A 21,049-nucleotide genomic window follows, 5' to 3' on the forward strand; every position below is an offset into this window, starting at 1 on the left:
GGGGGGGGGGGGGGGGGGGCTTAGGTCACCATGAAGAGGTGTACATTACCATTCTATATTCCTGTAGCTGTTACGCAAACTCCCCCCTTACTCCAAAGATAGAATTGCCTTGCTGTCTCAAACTGACGGTTTGTCTGCACAAGCCTTCTATGTTTCTGTACACAACACGTCATTACTCTGACAGAGTCGAAGGAGAGGCTGTCAGACTGTCACGGTCTCGTTCACGAAGAATTTACCACAGAAATAAGAGAAATGGACATCAATGAGAATTTAATTATTAAAGTTGAAAAATATAATGTTCTTCATAATGCCAGTGTCAGTGGTTATAAAGACAATACAAAAGAAAGACACCATATGTTAAGAAATAACAGAACAATTGGAAATTGATGGTATGTCTATCTCTCTTTAAATCACCTTAATTTTAGTCAAAGTGACGGGGAGCGCCACACATTGGTTTCGTATTTCTGTAAAATGACGCTTTTGTTTTAATAATGTTGACCATTAATAAGAATCACACTAACTGAAGATGTTATTAAAACTGAAAATCAACTAAAAATAAAAAAGTATATTAAACTAATTCTCAGTATTTACAAATAAATGTGTAGATGTATTCTTTTTGAATGATTTACATGTTAAATCAGATCACATATAAACATTCACTTGTAAATTTCATTTTTCTAGTGTGTGGTGTATCCAGACTATTTCTTTGTTTTATTTATTTTATTTTATCTCCAAAAAGGAGCAAAAGCAGACAGTATTCTTGTACTCTTTATATTCAGCCCTATTTCTGCCTGTTTTTCACTGTTTTCATTTATGTATGTTTAACTACTGGATAGTTTGTACTGCATGCATGTAACATATCAAATGAAAGGTCACAAAATGTCCTTTCATATTATTTAAGTTGCAGCAGGATCAGGCATACTATATGTGGTAGATGGGAGAATATGTAAAAATAAATAAATAATAATAAAAATAATCATAATAATAATAATAATAATATTTGGTCACTGCTATATATATTGTAATCATAGATGGCTTAAAAATATAAATAAATAAATACATAAATTAAAAAAAACACCATTGAACTGCACCATTGAGCTTCAATATGAAATGAACATGGGGGAGCTGAGCTTTTAAGCTTTCCAACGATACCGCCCCTTTCAGTCTAGCTGCTACAACGACGGAGCAATAGACTCAAAACGAAACCTAAGCTGTAAACTCTGTCACATGATGAGAGGCTTAACTTCAAGCAGTCGTAGTACCTCATACACACACTGAATAAGTCTTTGGAAAGCCCCGATTCTGTACTTTTAAACAAACCAGGTAGGTGGCTTTTACGGTGCCTGAGTAATATGTGCGTAACCTTTGGTGTACTGACACCCCAAAATGAATGGGGCTGAGTTAAGAGTTAAAGCGAAAGTCACCGCTTGCAAAACACCACCTAGATAGACTTAATATCATTTTTTTTTTTTTTTTTATCTGTTTACTTATACTGCAGTGTATTTAGTTTCTATAATGCTTAAAGATAGTGGCCAAGAATCACGTACGAGAGAATAAAGTCTTGCGGCACTTAAAACATCCAGCACTACTTTTATGTATGTATGTATTTATTTATTTATTTATTTATTTAACCAGAACTACTCAGAATGTGGCTCATAGTGCTTTTGTCACTGACACCCACTTCTTTAGAGATTGTTGTAGCGTTCTAAAGCATTCTAAAGCGTCCAGGCATCCTAAATTGGGTGAAAAATACAGTAGCTTGGTGTCTTAAAATATCTCTGCTGGATTTTCCCGCACTGAAAGTTGCTAACACCCAGATAGAAAATTCACTCCAAATAGGGACTCCTGTTCAAACAGATCTCAAAAGTTAATTAAAATATTAATATCCAATCAATATTCACCTTTATAAAAACAAGTACATGAAATAGCTGGTTCCAAAAGGTTTTTACTCAAACATTTGCAAAACTAAAGCTGTACCTAAGGAGTTCAAGCAATAAACTACTTGATTTACATAATTGTGTGTGGCAGCCAAAGGCAGAATAAGAACCAGTTTCTTTCTGCTTTTAATGTAGGACACTGGAATGAGCAACCCAACAGAGCATTGCACAGTAAATTTAGAACAAGTAGCCATGTTTCCCTTAATTTGAAAGAAACAATGACAGCCATGAATAATGCATCACCTTTTGCATTGTTGCAGCCATTTGTAATTGGTTTGTAATAGGCACAGGTGGGGTGACCACATGGCCTCTGGTTCACTGGGACACAAAACCCAACAATTCACTAGATTCCTCTTTATTAGGTAACATGTAAAGCTCTGTCCCACCAGTCTAATAATGTGTCACAAACCTATAACTTACCAATTAGATTTCTTAGTTATTTCTGCATTATGAGTTTCTTCACTGCAATAAAAAAAAAAAAAAAAAACTCTTCACAGTTTGGTCAGCGGAGTTCAGGGGTAAAGGAGGGGGGGGGGGGGGCGGGGGGCTTAGTGGTTGTTGAGTAAAAATAAATCCAAGATACATCAAAGCCATCTATCTGCAAAGATGTACAGAACTTCTGACAGGCAACAACATTAAGGTCTCTGTTTTTTAAATCAAATGCTCTTCTTATTGTCTGAAGATGAAACTAAGCATGTGTTTACACTGGGGAAGGGGTCCTTGGCTGCGTGCTGGTGTCTCAGCTCCATTGCGCTGCATGCTCTCTCCCGAGCTCCCTTTTAACCCTATATTTCTTACTGAAGCAGGTTCAGCAGTGTTAAATATACTCATTTTTGCCAGCCACAATTATTTGAAAAAACATTCTTTAGATTACCCCCCATCATAAAGCAACTGCCTAGTAAAATTCAATGCACAGATATTTCATTACTAAATTTACACTTCTGGTCTCCATTAAACGGTGAAGAGAAATCTGATAAGCCATGCAAAATAAACCAAAAATAAATGTAACCCTTATGGAACACTTTTCTAAACTGGATATCACTGGAATCTATAGTAGGTATTTTATATGTAATACTAAATATTAAATATGTAAAATGAGTGTTCATGCTTCAGAAAACCATGGTAAATTAGAGAAGACATATCTATCCAAATGAAGTTTGGAAATGAAAAAATAAATGTAATTGAAACTACAGTAGTGTTGCAAGTTAATTTAACTAAACAATTTCTTCACTGTAAAACCATGGTAATTTATGCCCTTTTTTACTGGGAGTGACATTAAATGAGTTAATAATAGACACACAAGTACAACTGCAAGGAAAAGTGAGGGTAATCTTGGAACCCTCATACTGGATGCAATACTGGTGTTTTTCGTCCTTGTGAAACATATAATTTGTGCAGTTTGGGATAGAAAAGCGCCTGCCAATTGAGAGTCTACTATTAGGTCTCTGTTAGACCTGTGGTTTGCCCCATTGTGACTGAACCCGCTTTCAGGGCTAAGCAGCTTTTTATACTTTTTAGGGATCTATTTTGCAGATCAGTTATGCAAGAAAAAGTCAATTTGCACAAAAATATGAGCTACATACAGAAGTGTTTATAAAATTCCTCTCTTGTTTCAGTCAATCAAATCTTTTAAATTGTTAAAATATCAATCCAGTATTGACGGCTACTTTGCAGTTTAACAGCTGATATGACCATTAATCTCATGTCCCCACAACTCCCATTGACAGGGAAGAACTTTATAAAGTAACAATGTTAACTTGTCACCACCATATAAGCCATGTTGAACTTTCACTTAAAACTTCAAAATACAAAAAATATGTTGTCAGTATTTGATAGGAACCACTGTAAGAAACTATTTACCCTTGTAGCTATTTCTCAAGTTATTCACCCTCTCATGTGGTGGTCTGCTTCACAGCTATTTACATTTTTCAGTCTGTGTTAAATGTTTGTTTATTCAGCCAATTTTACTTAGCTTTTATCCCCCAAACTACTTCCTTTGAAAAACAGAAATCTTATCAGAATGAATAACCCTAGATTAGTGAACAGGATATGATTTAGTCACTCTACAAAAACACTATCCAGCAATCATCGAAAAAATTGTGGAATTAGCCCCTACTTGTAGAATTTTCATGCATAGCAAAAAAATGTAAAAGTTGTGATTTTTTATTTAGTACATACTACTGCTGGATCAAATCTTATCTTTCTGAAAGGTTTATGTTTGTCTCTATTGGGGAGGTAAAATTGGCATTATTGGAAGTTGTCTGTGGTGTTCCACAGGGCACCATTCTAGGTCACTTCTTGTTTTTATTATACATGCTACCGTTGGAATTTCTTCTGCCTGGGTGTTACAAGCTACTTGCCTTACAGACATCAAGCATTGGATGTCACAGAATTTTCTAATGTTGAATTCAGATAAAACTGAGGTTATGCTAGTAGGCTCACAGAACCAACTAAAAGGAAATGTGGGATTACATGAGCTCGACCCTTGCAGTCTCTCATCAAAACTTAAACTAGAAATTAAGAGTTTGGGGGGTCATCTTTGATCCTGATCTACCATTTGAGACTCATATTAGGGAAGTTACAAAAGTATCTTTTTACCGTATATCTGATGCAGAGAGACTAATGCATGCCTTTGTTTCATCTAGAATTGATTATTGGAATGCACTTTTTTCTGGTGACCCTGTGCAGTATAGAATTGATTTTAAGACTTTGCTGTTAACTTACAAGGCCCTGAATGGATTAGCACCTAGTTATTTGCAGGAGTTACTGACCCCATATCTTCCAAGATCACAGGATGCGGGGCTGCTGGTAATTCCTAGAGTCAACAAGAGCAACACGGGAGGTAGGGCTTTTTTCTTGCAGAGCTCTTACATTATGGAATGCACTGCCTTCTTTTGTCAAGGAAGCTGGGACCTTTACAGTTTTCAAGTCAAGACTAAAAACACACTTTTATAAAATGGCTTTCTTATCTTAGTGGGTTTTTATGTAACTTTAAAATTGCTGCTTTTGTATTATGTGTATTCTGTTTAAATCAGTATTTAAATGGGCTGAGTGTGGCAGTCGTATGTGTGACATGCTATACAAATGTATCGTGGTTTGTTCTTTTACTCTGCTATGTACTATATAGTGCATTGCAATACTTTTGTATAAAAAGCGCTATATAAATGCAACAAATAAATAAATAAATAAATAAATAAATAAATAAATAAATAGGAGTACCGCATAAACACTATCTGTAGCATAGTGAGAAGTATGGCAGGATTTAGTGCATGCATTAGCATGAAGCAATTTTGTATATACGTTACAGTGAAAGTGTGAAATCCAGTGACTATTATATCCCTAGTGATTGTACACCTTCACTCTCACATGTTAGTGACACAATAAAAAATGAAATTAGATTTGTATTAATAAAGGAGCTGCTGTACTCTATTACAATATTATTACTCATAATGTAGTCCAAACCAATGATATTGTTGTTTTTAAAATGCGTCTTATAAACTAGTACAGTCAGAATATAGGCAAAACACAAGAGCCATACACTTATAGTATTCAATTATTTATTAAACAAAATGAGCAAACATATGGGGAACAACTGAAATCTGAAATTGTAATAAACGACAGATGCACGTAAAATGTTTCTAGAATTTATAAACGTAAATAAAAAATGCACTGCATGCACTACCAGTGGTTCTATGCACTTGTGAATGTATGAAATGTTTTGGTCAAAATCTCAGGTGTCTTTGGCCACGGTGATAGATCCTGTAAAGCCGCGGGCTGCAGAATCTAAAAATCGTACTTGAGATCAGTTGCGTTGGATCTAAAGGGACAGCGTATAACAAAAAAATAAAATAAACGTAGGTTCATATTTTCAAGAATATGGTATAAAAAGTCTAATACATTACAGTAATACAGACATCAGTGTGCATTATAATTAGAGATTTTGATTTTAACGCATAAAAAATGATAAACATCCCCGATATAGCCAATAAACACCGGAAAAAACTGCGAAAATGGTCTATCAATTCACGCTGACCACCCCTTTCCCATTAAAAAACAAAAACCTACTACAAAAAAAAAGAAATGCATTTAAGTGTCGCAGGGCAATGTCCCTCCTTCCTAACTTGTATCTATCATTGATTCGTTCTGAATACTTTAAACCCACCCAAATTACTGAGTGACAGCACATTCCTACATTTCTATTGGTCTCTGCTTGCGAGATGTAAAACAAGATTACAATCAGGATGGAGGCTTGTTCGTGGGATTTAAATATTATTACAGTTAAGATATGGAGGATTTAAAAAAGAATTTCAAATTGTGACGAAATGTAAAAAAAAAATGCCTACACACAAAAAACCCAGAAGAATGTGCCTGTGACCATAAGACTTTTGTTGTGGAAGACAGAAAGGAAAGAAGGTGCAACTTAAGTGTGCAAGTACTGTCGAGTTACTACTATACATACTGACAGAAAAAAAAAAAACACCCAAGCATTTTATTTTGGAAAGTAACAGAAAACACTAATTTCATAAAGTATATAAAAAGTGAAAGCCTCGAAAAGAAAGATTTACATAAAACTCGAAAATAGCTAAAAATAGGCTCCGAAAAATGTAATTAATAAAAACCGAAAAACAGAAACCCCAATTATAATGCAGTGAGAAGTTTTGTTCAGGTTGACTTATGTGACATTCTGCATGACTGCCTCACGGACTGCCTGGGTGGTTCTGGAGAAGGTAAACGAGTGTGTTTTTGGGGGAATAATAAATAAAGGTGCAGAGCAGGATTATTGTGCTTGTTAAAAACTGATTTCAAATATAAACTTTACTAACTGAAGTGTATAAAACATGTAAATAAGCAGTTCAAACTGCACTTAAAAATTGAATATCTATCTATCTATCTATCTATATGATGTATAGGACATATTTTGCATTGGTGGAAGGATACATTACATAAAGCTTAATTTAACATTTAAAATGTTATTGTTTTGTTCTCTTCTTATAAAATAAACAGATTAATTTTAACATTTTATAAGTGCAATAACCCACTCCTGATTTACTAACTGGCACATCCCAGGGATATTCATTGAAATGATGCCAATACCAGTGTTTGAGATTGACTTTTGCAGCATGCATGTTCTTTAAGCATAATAACTGTCACAAGACAAAGAAAAATATGAAATGACAATTGAATAATGATTTAGCACATGTATTGCATCTGGCTTTATTATAATTGTGACATATACTCTCGCAGGGAAAACACTGTGCCAAGACAAAGAGGTACAGACATGTTGCATTTGTGCTGTTCCACCAAGTTTAGTAAACCAGCTCCTGTTGCATCTGTATCTCACCACACTGTCATGTGTACAACAATCACAACATGCTGCTGTTGTTATTATTGTTATTATTACCGTCATCATCATCAATAATAGCTATATTGCAGTTGGCTGAATGTACAATATGTAAAACTTGTTCATAATCATGATTGTCTCTGGTAGAGAGCACCCTGTTCAATAAGGCATGATAAAAGGCATGCCACTGTAATATTTGCTTTCACGTGAAACGTTTTGTAAACACCAGATGTCACTAATGCATATTTTGTTTCTCCGGCAATGATCTGATGTTGTAAGCACCAAATAAACCAAAAGAACATGAACAACAGCACAGCCACATCACGCAAAGTATTCTCCGTGTTGGGCACGTTGGAAAATGTTTTTCCAGAGAGAACCTCCACTCTAGTAACTGACGAGAGCTGTGCGCGTTTGGAAAAGTGCAATGTGAAACCAATAGAACTCTAGTCTGGATGAAGCTGCAAGGGAACCAAACAAACAAATTTGACTGCACGTTAAAAGAAATTGAAGTTCGCTTTAATTTTTCTGGTGTGAAAAGAACTAAAGCACACCTGAAAAAAATGTGTTTTTGCAAGTGAACCACGATTCAAATCACTTAAAATAACTAGGTGTGAAAATGCCCTAATTGTGACTCAGAAACCCTTTACTGGGCAGACAACCCAAAAGTACAGGGGGGGACTTTCAAGGTTGGGTCCTTGCCTCCAAGGTTCAGTAACTTGGTAATATCCATTGCTTATGTCAGGTAAAGAGAGGATACCTGTTGATCTTCACTTCAGTAAGTGTGTCACAGAGGTGAGGTGACAGGAGTCAAAATTGGGCATTTCAAAGTGGGTAGAAAAGTGATTTCAGGCTATGCTTCAATATGTCATCCCTAAACACTGCTGCAGCTCGTATGACCAGGAAGTTTCACCACCCCTGGTCTACACAAAGACCAACTATCCCTTATGAAGTTTACATGTGTCCTTCCAGCTACTCCAGCAAACACCCTATTTAAGGCTTTTCTTATGAGATCAGGCTACCATACTGACAGCATGGGTGGTGGCCTGAATCCAGTCCAAATTTTAATAAATAAATATGATCTGGCTTAGATATTTATTATACCATAATTTAAACATTTTAATATCATTGTTGTACAGTCCAACTTACAGTTTGGTATAATACAGATCTCTCTTTTTTTTAATTTAGTCATTGCCAATTATTTTTATTATTTTCTCCCAATTTTGGAATGGCCAATTATTTTTAGGCTCAGCTCACCGCTACCACCCCTGCGCTGACTCGGGAGGGCGAAGACGAACACACGCTGTCCTCCGAAGCGTGTGCCGTCAGCCGACCGCTTTTTTTCACACTGCGGACTAACCACGCAGCCACCCAAGAGCTACAGCGTCGGAGGACAACGCAGCTCTCGGAAGCTTACAGACAAGCCCGCAGGCGCCCGGCCTGACTACAGGGGTCGCTGGCGCACGGTGAGCCGAGGACACCCTGGCCGACCTAAACCACCCCCCACCCTGGCAACGCTCGGCCAATTGTGCGCCGTCCCCTGGGAGCTCCCGTCCACGGTCGGCTGTGGAATACCCTGGACTCGAACCAGCGACGTCCATGCTATAGAGCGCATCCTGCACTCCACGCAGAGCGCCTTTACCGGATGCGCCACTCGGGAGCCCCTTAATACAGATTTCTGAGAATTATGTTTAGCCATAAAGCACACATGCGCATAAAGGACGGCAAGCAATCTTATGATATCACGAGCACCACAACAGATCTCACCTTCCCCACCCATAGTAAAGAACTACAGTCCCTACATCTCTTCAAAGGACCATTCCTTAAAACATTTGTAAGAATACATACTGATAAAAAAGGCAGCATTACAAACAGATCTGCAAACACCTGCTGAATGCATTAACAGAACAGGAGACATGGCAGCTGACTGAAATGATGACTTCCCTCACATCTGGGTCAGGTCAACATTTGGCTTGCACTTGTTGACCTGACCCAGATGTACAGTCCTGTGCTATTCATTCTCCAGGAAGACACCTGATTACCAATCCACTGTACTCTGCACCCCCAAGTTGCATGAGAGAAAGCCACACCCAAGCAGTAATATTTTATGAGCAATTTTGAAAACTATAAAAACACACTTCAAAAGACTGCCTTTTCTACTTCTGGCAACCGATGCAGGATATTTTAGACAATAACTTGACTTAATACCACCTGCTGATTGCAGACAAAACAAAATGTGAATGCTGTAAAGACACATTTATAATAAAATCGGGAATTAAATTAGGTACTTCATAGCACTTAGGCCTAATTTATTTATTTGGCAGGACGCCTTTATCCAGAAGTAACCTTTACACAGAAGTAAAATATCTGTCTATGGATATTAGTCTGCTGACCCGCTGAACTTCGTACATGTTATAATTCAACTGTGTCTCTCTAAAAACCCCATGCAAGGCCCCATATTTGAGCATTAGGAAAATATGAATTTAGAAAAGGTCAATGTTGTTCATATCTTTACCAAGTGTGATTTATTTATTTATTTATTTATTTAATGGCATGTATTAAATATCAATAAAAAGAGTGATTTACTACTTGGGGGGACAAGGATGTATGGAATTTACTATATTAAACCCAATTAAGCCAGCACAGATAAATGAGCTTAAAATTGACAGTTACGGAACGCTTTCTCGATATGTTTGATGAAACGAACAATAGTATATTGGACTTTATGCCAGGCATAATAGATTTTCAGGTGTTCATTCCTTAATTACCTTTTCAATGTGACATTTATTAATATTATATTTTGCAGTGTATTAAGGCTACCAAACGTAAAGCTGACAATTTTGCTGAACTTCAAGCTCTTTGCATAAGAAAACCTGGTAAAACAATTACACACTCAGAAAAGCACAGGCCAATCCCTGTGTAGTATTAAAAAAGTCCTTATTCTGAAGGGGAAAATGATGTTAATGGAGGCTACATAACTCTCCTAATGATAATGAAATGTCTATGCATGTCTTCCAACCGGTTCCCAAGTGGAAGAGATGTATAGCTCACAAAAAACCTCTGCAGAGCATGACAGCTCCAGCATAACTTGAGTTAACCATAACCATAGTCCTGAGCATCTGTGAAACATCTGATTAACTCCCTTGGCAGCATGCTAATCTAAATATCACCTTGCTATTCTACTGCTGAGCCTTACTGTACTACTTTTCACCTCTGTCTTACACTTAGGGTGTGTTGCACAGCAAGCTGCTGAAAGTAAAGTATGCAGTCATAACCTTGTTAACTTCAACAGAAATTTGGCACCTTGTAAAAAAAAACTTTGATAGAGTTAAACATACAAAGCTAAATTCATGTGTTTAAATATACTGTGCTGAAGAGCAAGGTATAAAAGTAAAATGCTATCTTGTAAAAGTTGTATCTTACATGTCATGTAAGGGCATTAACCAGGTTTAATGTAACTAATTGTAAAAGGTCTTCAATTGCTAAAGAATATCATGTTTGTTTAACTATGATAACATCGCCTACTGTTGCTACCTCCAGAGGTTTGCTTATTGATGTAGTTTTGTTTTCAAATAAAAGCACTATTGTAGCATTACTGAGCATTGGCCCCGACCCCAAATAAATCATTGTATTTATTTCATCTGACAAATGTCATGGCAGATTCTTTGACAATTCCCTATATTAAATAAATGCATGTCTGTTTCCATCATGCATTTGAATGTGTGTTTCACAGAGGACTTGAGGACACAGAAGTGACATAAAAACATACAAAAGTACAAAGCTTCCCATCCTGCATTCAGCCACATTCACTCCCATAACACAGGGTAGTTAGTGCCAGAGCTTAGCAATGAAAAAGAACATTAAGAAATAATAAAAAAACAATTAATAAGAATTAATAAAAAATACAATTATGGTTTTACTGATTTCACATACAGTACCAAAAATCTTATCTGATTTAAATGCACACCTGAATCATGTCTAACCGTCAAGTACATATGGTACACCAGAGAGTACATATGTACCCGTCTCCCCTCAAAACTGCCTAGTGGATGTATAAGATACATCAGTACGAAATACCACATAAAACACGTTGTATTTTTTACATCCATTAGGGGCTGTTGCAGTGGCAGAGGTTAATAGTTACACAATGGTGTACCAGACATATTGATGGGTTTAGACATGATTTTGGAATGCCACAAGGGCCTTTAAACTTCTGAGTTTTAAAAAAGGTACCAGGATGTGATAATACATTAAGATGTTAGAGTTTTCCAATTGGTAAGTACACACACTTTGAACTGTTACAAAACAGCGTCCTTCGGATGAGACGTAAAACCAAGGTCATATTGGAAGTGACTGCAGAGCACTTGTTGATACATAGTTCACTCCCTAGTCTATGCAAGTAGCTTTAGAGAAGTGTCTTAAGTAGCTTAACCATTCAATAAATGTTTTCTTTCTACCAAGTTTGCAAAAAATATATACTTGGAATTCAATAAAAACATAATTCTGGCCTTCGCTTGACTAATATTCTATGTTTTGGTGTGTTAACTAATGCTTAAAAGTATATACAAAATACCTCACTAAATAATGATCCATGGCGTTTTAAAAGAGAAATTAACTACATGCAGTTGTTACAGAAATGGGATCGAACTAAGATCAAATTTTCCTCCATTTGAAACCCTGCCATGTTGATGCCTACAGACTACTTCGCTGCAAATCCTACCTGAGTCTCCCCATTGGAAAAACAGACAGGCAAGTTCTGAATGCTTGTTTAACACATTGAGACTGCCATCATTGTTATGTTGTCACTTGATTTACAACACTGACACAACTGAAGGGATGGTTACAGAGTCAATACTGTGTAGTGCTGATATAACATTCCAATGTGCCAACACAAAGTTGATGGATCAATCGTAATCTATTTGTTTCAAATCAATACTGTACATTTATTTATTAATATGCACAGGAATCTGGGTCATTCCCATGCAAAGTTTTGGGTGAATAATGCTTTGTAGGTCATACAACATGATATGGCAGCTGAACTAAACCCCCCATTTCACACGTCAGCAGTATTGTCACGCAGCTGCTGTTCCTGGTGAAGAGGTTCTATTAATAATCTAAGCCTCCTTTTTTTCTACTGAAAGGGTGGTTGCCTGGGCGGGTCCCACAGGAAATGAACATACTGGCACACAAACACTTTTCCTATCGCTTTCTCCAACAGCTGCAGATGTCCAAGCACAGCAAACCAAAAAAAACGGGACATGGGTCAGGTTTCCAGGGCTGTGCACTTAGTGGATATTCTATAATGGCACACTGAATGCTTCCTTATGAAACACCAACTTTAAAATATAGTTTGTGCAAATTAAACTAGTGTCGCTCAAACTTAAATATAGTGCTATTCAAAGTAAAGTTTTACTGGTCAAAAAAGTTAAACTATTTAATAGCAAATGTGGTTCACTTTTATTAATGCATTACCGTAAATCAGCAAAGCCCAATTAATGAGCCTTTAAAAAAAATGCTTTTACGAATGAGTCACAAAATCATGTTGAAAACATCTGGTGAAGATTCATTGCAGTTTTGAATGCAGTGGACAAGATGCGGGAAGCTAAAGTAGCTGTTTACCACAGTAAAAAAAAAGGAAAAACAAATTGCCATGGTAAAAAAAACACTGAAAACATGGTAAAGTATCGTAAATCACAACTGGTAAAGCATGTTAAACATGGCAAATATTACATTTGTTAAACGCACAGTATAACCATGAGAAAACCATGAAATTACTATTCAGATTCAGAAAGTTGAATAAATCCTTAGTTTGCCTGGTATGATTCCATAAGCATCAAGGGTTGGCACAAAACAGACAAAGGAGTCATACATGGCACTGCTAAATCAGAAAATCATTCCTGTATCAATGTCAGTTAAAAAAAAAAAAAACACACCATGCTTTTATCACATTGTGTCAATAACATACAAGTGTCTTTCTTACCTATGTACATAATGCAGCTGATGAACAGAGTCAATTGCTAGCACCATTTCTGCCAGGTAAAAACGTGCCATGTCCTCAGGCAACCGGTCCTCAAACTTGCTGAGCAGTGTAAGGAGGTCACCACCCACATAGTAGTCCATAACAAGGTACTGGAAGAGCAAGGAAAAGGTTTTTAAACACCACAAAACACAATGGATTATATAGGACCCTGGAGTCACAAAGGGATATAAAAAGTCTGATCCTTCCTAGGTTATCATTTTTAAGTATCTAATTTCTCAAATGTTTAAAATCTGTGTGTTCTGTTATTCTCTATTTTTAGTTTATGCTTAGATTGTTTTTGCCTATTACAGCAAAAACAGATTCTGAAAAGACTCCTCAAAGCTGTTTTTCATAGTTGTAGTTTGCCTAATACCCCTTTCACACAGATGAGTTATGATGGCTCAGAACCGGCACTGATACACCATTTTGGTCTGTGTGAATTGCCTATACCATCACAGAACCGTCATATTTTATGCCGTCTCGTGGTTCAGAGATGGCACTGAACCATCTTAACTCCTGTGTGAAAGGCTATGCCGGCACTGAAGCGCTACAGTGGCCGTGAATTGAAAGTCAACATCCCATGTGACTGTATACCGGACATGTTGGGTATTTTTGTCATTGGTGTTAGACGCTTTCATTTTTTTCGAATATAATGGCTGATCAAGCAGGAGGTAGTAATTGGAGTCTGAATTAAGTTAAAGAATTGTTAACTTTACGGGATGACGAGGAGGTAAATTCATAAAAACAATGGGCATTGCATGATGCTGAAATTTATGGGCGAATTGCCGTTGTCATGAAAACAATCTGTTGACTGGCAGGTTTGAAAGTTGTACTCCCATGACCCCTTTGGCTGTGTGAAAGGGTTATGACGGTATTATACCGGCATAGATTGCGCAATTTCGTGCTGTGTGAATGGGTATTTTATAGAATTTTTTTAACGTCTCTGAGACAGCTCAGTAGCGGCATTTGTGTGTGAAAGGGGCTTTAGATTAGCACTGTGCACTGAAGCCTGCACAACACTAATATGCTTCTCTACCTTGCTTATCAGAAAACCTTTAAGGACTAAATTGCCTTGCATCTAAAACAATAGGTCAAACTAGCCTTTAACCCTTTGCGGTCCATTGTCGGACTGGGTCCGACATTGCAATTATTCCTCACAGGTCCTTTGTCGGACTGGGTCCGACATCATTATAGCAACGCAATAAACAGGTGTTTAGTCGTTTTTTCTCCGGAAATAGCCGAGAAAACCGTTCAATTGCCGAGTGGGAGCGACAGGAGCCGAGACAAGTCGGGGGAAAAAAAAAAAAAAAAAAAAAAGGCATATTTCATGAATAGTCATACATGGTATCAGGTATCAGATAATGGGGCATTCATAGTAAACAAGCTGGCTGAGTGCGTCAGCGCACTGAGACTATCATGGACATTTGCAGAGCTTTTTTCAGATGTTATAGTAATAAAATAATGACTTGGATCGCATTATTGAGGAGTTTGGTGATAAAACGAGTGATCCGGAGATGATTGATCGGTATGTACGACTATTATTATTATTATTATTTATTTCTTACATAGCTGAACGCTATAGCAAACGAAAGGGTGGGGTAGGGCTGGAGATGCCTAGTGTGTGCTTTGTTGATATGCAGGGCCATTTAAACCCGTTTGACTGTGAAAAAAAATACTTTTAAACAGCGCGTATAAAATTGCGCATGTGAAAATTAATTAGACCTGCCGTGCCTGACGCGCGATTAATAAATGGACCGCAAAGGGTTAATGACCAATCAAAAGGACCACCTAGAAGTGTACTTCATAGACCAGTGATATAAAGATACTTTAACATTGGATATATATATGAACTCTTCAGAGTGGGCCATAGAGAGAGTGGGTCCTTACATACATACTTGACTATACTTCTATTATTTAGCCAATTGGTTGGCACCACAGACCAATCTTGGACTATGTAATGTTACCTTCAAGGTAGTCCAAGATGTGAATAAATCTTGTGCCTATAATTGTTGGTGCCATGATACAATATTTAGATATTTTTCGCCTGGTAACCATTCCCGTTTAGCTGTGCCCCATTGTATTTACACACCCACGTTAGAAAGCCTTTATGTTTGCAAATTAAGATGGGAAGGAAAGCTCTGCCCTTTGCAAACAATCCCAGCTTCCAGACACAGATGCAAAATGTTGTTAAATTACATGCTTCCGAATTTAGTAGCAGTTTAACTGCACAGGAAGCAAATCTAAACAATCAAATTATTTTCCCAGCCATTTTCTCCTTACAAACAATTATGAGCTGGGCTCCTGCAAAAAAAAACTTGGCTTGGTAAGAATTTGCAAAGATCAAAACCAATATGTGTAGTTCGACATGGATTTAATATGACAGGACTGGTGTAAGTTTCTGTGTCTTGTTATATGTGTTTATCAAAAAAGTGAAACATGATTCATTTGTAATTCCCAGATTCATGCTTAAACATAAAAATAGGAAACAAAGTGTGTGTACTGCATTGTATCAAATGATGTCTCTGGTATTTTGTAAAATAATATTTCAGCTCTGCTTCCAATAATAATCTGGCATAAACGGCTCTTTAGAAGAAGGAATGTTATCGTTCTGTAATAAAATGCTGTTCTAAAGCAGCCAGTCTGATTATTTGTGAAAGCAGCTTTGCCATTTAAGTTCAATAAAACTAAAATTCTAGTAATACATAAGTAAATCAATGGTCAGATACTGTACACAAATAGTGCAATATAGTAAGCATTCCTTCATTTTAATAACATTCTACACATAATGTTGTGTGCACTGTAAAATTATTATTATACATAATAATTGCTTTGATATTACCAGTGTGAAACTGAAATTTAATGATAATTATTTAATATAACGTGCACCCTGTGTATAACACGTGCATTAAAAACATATAGCCCTCTTCACACTTGCATCTTTATACTGTTATCGTTGCCAAACAGTATCGCAACATCTGTTTACACTGGGGTTGTTATCGGTGTCGTACCTATATAATCATGGATGTAGATACCTTGAAGGTTAATGGTTACATTTCTATTTCAGGGAACCAGGGTTATGATAATAACCTAACATTCCCTACGTCTCTGCGTCCATGATTACAGCATGCTTGAAGGAAAATGATGTTGGCATCTGTGCGTGCAGTCTTCTTATGCCCTCAGGGGCGAGCATGATTGCATCACAGGCGCTGGCTCGCAGCTTTAGTATAATCTATTCAGGTTTGGAGTCTTTAGGAAGTAAACAGCCTCATGGTAATGGTTACATTTCTAATTCATGGACCCAGGGTTATGATAATAACCCAATCTTACATTTGGTAGTTGAAAGGGAACGTTAGGTTATGATCATTAACCTTCAAGGTCACTGCATCCATGATTGCAGCAGGCTTGAAGGAAAAATTAAAGTTGAAATGAATGAAAACAAAAATTACAGGTACGTTATTTAAACAGTTGTAGCAACACGTGGGGACGTACAACGTTATATTTTTCAGAACCCCGCTACTTACTTTTTAACTGCACATGTGCTCAGAAAAGTAACATTTTCTTATCAATTACTTGTCTTCATTCACTAGGCTTTTCTTTAATGGGCACTGGGCAACAGTGTAACAGACTTCAAAAGTCTATTTTTTTAATTCGAACCACTCTTCATCGACACTCAATAGAAAAATGACCCTTTGCGCCCCATGTGATGGAAGTTCCCACAGAGACTCAGCAAAGTTGGTGTAATACAGTATCTTTGATGGCATGTTTTGAAATATTATTTCTGGTAAGATCAAATATGTGTGTGCATGCCTCTGACTTTTGATTGTTGTACCGATCCATCTGTCCACACTTGTACTGTTCCAAGTTATAACGCAGCTGTACCAGTCTGAAAGTTGCTCTTGTCTGGGTTTCGTATTGATGCAGTTATATAGGTACGACACCGATAACAACCCCCTTGTAAATGGATGTTGCGATACTGTTTGGCAACGATAACAGTATAAAGATGCAAGTGTGAAGAGGGCTATATGTTTTTAATGCACGTGTTATACACAGAGTGCACGTTATATTGAATAATTAGCTGAGGGGTCAATCATTAAATTTCAGTTTCACACTGATAATATCAAAGCAATTATTATGTATAATAATTTTACAGTGCACACAACATTATGTAGTAGAATGTTTTAAAAATGAAGGAATGCTTACTATATTGCACTATTGGTGTACAGTATCTGACCATTCATTTACTTATCATGTATTACTAGAATTTTAGTTTTATTGAACTTGAATGGAAAACCTACAAAAAAAAATAATAAGCTTCTTTCACAAATAATCAGACTGGCTGCTTTAGAACAGCATTTTATTACAGAACGATAACATTCCTTCTTCTAAAGAGACGTTTATGCCAGTAAGTTATTGGAAGCAGAGCTGAAATATTATTTTACAAAACACCAGAGACATAATTTGATACAATCAGGTACATACACTTTGTTTTCTATTTTGATGTTTGAAGCATGAATCTGGGAATTACAAATGAATCATGTTTCACTTTTTCAATAAACACATATAAGACACAGAAACTTACACCAGTCCTGTCATATTAAATCCATGTCCAACTACACATATTGGTTTTGATCTTTGCAAATTCTTACCAAGCCAAGTTTTTTGCAGAAGCCCAGCTTATAATTGCTTGTAAGGAGAAACGTATGAAACGTGTACCAAAGCCATCGTAAGGGCAACATTGCAGAACGACTGGAATGCTACAAGGCTAAGCCAAAGGCTACCTTATGGAATCCCAGTAACAAGTAGCAAGGGCTAAAAAATTGAGGGAGAAACTCACCTCCATGCCTGTGTTGTAAGGGTCGACTGAGAAGCCGCCCTTAACACTCCAGTTCCAAAACTGGGGTTTTGAGGATCCACGAGATTAGGTCTGTAGAACCTAGTAAAAGGTATGAGGAGCAGCCCACACCGCTACATTTCAAACGTCTTTGACAGATGCACCCTGGAATAAATCCCACGAAGTTGCCATGGCCCTGGTAAGCAGTGAGCTTTTCTGGAGGGAAAGTTGGCCAGCTCATAGGCAGTCCTGACTGTGCCTGCTGTCTATTTGGACAGCCTCTGCTTAGACAAGGCTTGACAATGGGACTTCATCCCATAGCAGACAAATTGTTCGGGCTGCCTCCAACTTTTCGTCACGTCAACATAGTACGCCAGGCCCGCTCTCGGCACAGTGTATGAAGCTGTCACACTCTGTCGGACTGGAAATTAGGTGGATGAAAATCCTCCAATTCCACCTACTAGTTGACATGGAATGCCGAGATCATCTTCGGCAAAAAGGCAAGATTGGTACGGAGCGTAACCTTTGTCCTAGCCTCTATCTACCATTATTAAGCAGGCTTTAGCTGTGGAAAATGCCTGCATCTAACTCACCCACTTTGCGGAGGTGATAGCAAGCAAGAAAGACGCTCTGAGCGATACAAATTTGAGCACAGCTGAATTCATTAGTGTATTAAGCACCACGATCAGCCTCCAGCGAGGAACAATGTCCTTAATAGGCAAATTAAGCCACCAAGTCCCTTTCAGAAATTGCCCCATCAGAAAGTGAGCTCCTGGGGAGACCAAGTCAGATAAACCTTTAACGTGGGGGGGAGGGGGGGGGGGGGGGGGGATTTCCCCTCATCAAAAAGGTCCTGTAAAAATTACAGTACAACTGCCATGGGACAGGTCGTGGGGTCGAACCCACGAGACAGACACCATGTCTGAAAAACACCCTACTACTTGTACCCATACTGGGAACACATGGATGGTGCTCTGGTCATTCTGCAGGGTGTAAATGACCCTATTAGACAGACCCAGACGGCTCAAATGCAGCCGTTCAGGGGCCAGACCCAGAGCTGCAGGCTCGATGGGTCGGGATGCCATAAGGTCCCCTGTGCCTGGCTGAGCAGGTTGCAGAGCTTGGGCAGTCTCCACAGTTGGCCGCTCAGGCGCTGCATCAGCATTGAAAACCAATAAGGGGCTACTAGGATCACCTTGGCCCGGTCCTGCTTGATTTTATCCAGTGGGAGCAGGGCGAGCGGTGGGAAGGTATATAACAGTTGCCTCGGCCACTGTTGTGCCAAGGCATCGATTGCCAGTGGGTCCCCGCCTCCTATTATGGAGAACCAGAGGGGACAGTGGGTTGATTCCTGGGAGACAAAAACATCTCTCTCTGTTCTCCCGAACTTCCACTCTTAGGCGCTGGGGACTCTCCTGCTGCCCAGTATCACCGCGGGCAGATGTATTGCCCGTAGTGAGAGGAGGTTCTCGTGTGCCCAGAGCAAAAGCTTGAGGGCCACACAATGGAGACTGGGCAACATTAGGCCACCCTGGTGGTTGATGTAAGCCACCACTTAAGCTGTCTGTACACACAAGCACATGTCTCCCTCAAACCTCCTGCAGCTCTAAAACCTGCCAAGGGGGCTCCACACACCTTGCACACCCCTGCCACTCCACACAGCACCCCAGCCCAGGTTGGACACGTCCATGGTGACGACCTCTTTTCTGGTGACATTGTCCAGCACTACACCTATGGAAAACCCTGCTGGTGAACCAGGCCTGCAGAGGGTGCATGTGTAGGAGACCCAATGGAAGGGTCTGGGAAGCTGCTGCCATCAAGCCCAGAGGTTTCTGGAACATTACTACCGTGAGCACTGTTGAGCTCCAAACAGGTGGCTATTCTCTACACACCGTACCATACGAAATGGGTCCACCGGTTCAAAGTCACTGTGGGTAGCAATGGGATGCCCACCTGTACAAGCCACTGGCACTGTCACAGGCTCAGCAAGCAGCTTAGATATATCTTATTCAGGTTTCTGGGTCATTAGGAGGTAAATACCCATACAGTAATGGTTACATTTCATACATGAAAGGGAAGTGACATCTAATACCAATAAATCCAAGTTTTATAACTGCACCTGTTTACTCTGTATTGTGTGAAATGTTAATCTCTATTTTCTGCGCATGCGTGCCCTTTTCATATCAATTACGTTATGTCCTCATTAACACGGGTTATGTTTTTCGTCAAGACACCCTGGGCAACAGTACAACAGACTTCACAAGACTTTTATATTCTGAACATCGATAAAATCAGCTCAAAGCAGCTTAGTGTCCGAAGGGCGGAGACAGTTTACAGCAGCCCAGCAGTGATAAAAGCAGAAACAAAACATCATAGGAACTTGTTCAGAGTGAATTAAAAAAGGGGAAACACTGTAAATCTGATGTATTTGACATATTAGAACTTGTATTCGGTCTCATGTGTTTTAATATATATGTTTTTACAACATTTATAAATATCAAGAAACGAGTGGATATAAGCATATATTATTTCATGAACTAAATCTATCAGGTACGTTTTTGTTCCTTATTACTGATGGAATGAATAACTATTTTATTTATAAATATTTATTTTGAGAAAATAAAAATTGAGAATGGTGTCCATTATTGTGTAAAGATTGCAATCACTCAAAACTTTCAGGAAGTATTGTAAGGTCCCTCAGGTCATAGAATAGTGCATTTTTATACATGTATCTCTAAGCAGAGTACATAATAAATACATGAAAACATTAAAAGTAGGGCTGTCAATTAATTGCAGTTAACTAACCCGCACATTTGTTTGGAGATTCATTTTTTAACAAACGTTAAATTGCACTTCTGTGTCTTGAGCCTTTCGGCACACCGTACTTCAATCTTGGCCACGGCAACATTGGACTGAGTGTCTGA

At 38.2% G+C, this 21,049-nt stretch overlaps 1 protein-coding gene across 4 annotated transcripts in view; it reads right to left on the minus strand.

Moving 5' to 3' along the window:
* Positions 1-21,049, minus strand: part of LOC117403027 (serine/threonine-protein kinase MRCK alpha-like) — a 228,762-nt gene that overhangs the window by 101,355 nt on the left and 106,358 nt on the right. For all 4 annotated transcript variants that reach the window (XM_059024320.1, XM_059024319.1, XM_034004851.3 and 1 more), the window contains exon 5: positions 13,256-13,404. In XM_059024320.1, coding sequence (XP_058880303.1) covers positions 13,256-13,404 — 149 coding nt within the window. The remainder of the gene's footprint in view (positions 1-13,255; positions 13,405-21,049) is intronic.

The sequence above is a fragment of the Acipenser ruthenus genome, chromosome 5, assembly GCF_902713425.1.
Source record: "Acipenser ruthenus chromosome 5, fAciRut3.2 maternal haplotype, whole genome shotgun sequence".
Classification (NCBI taxonomy): Eukaryota; Metazoa; Chordata; class Actinopteri; order Acipenseriformes; family Acipenseridae; genus Acipenser; species Acipenser ruthenus.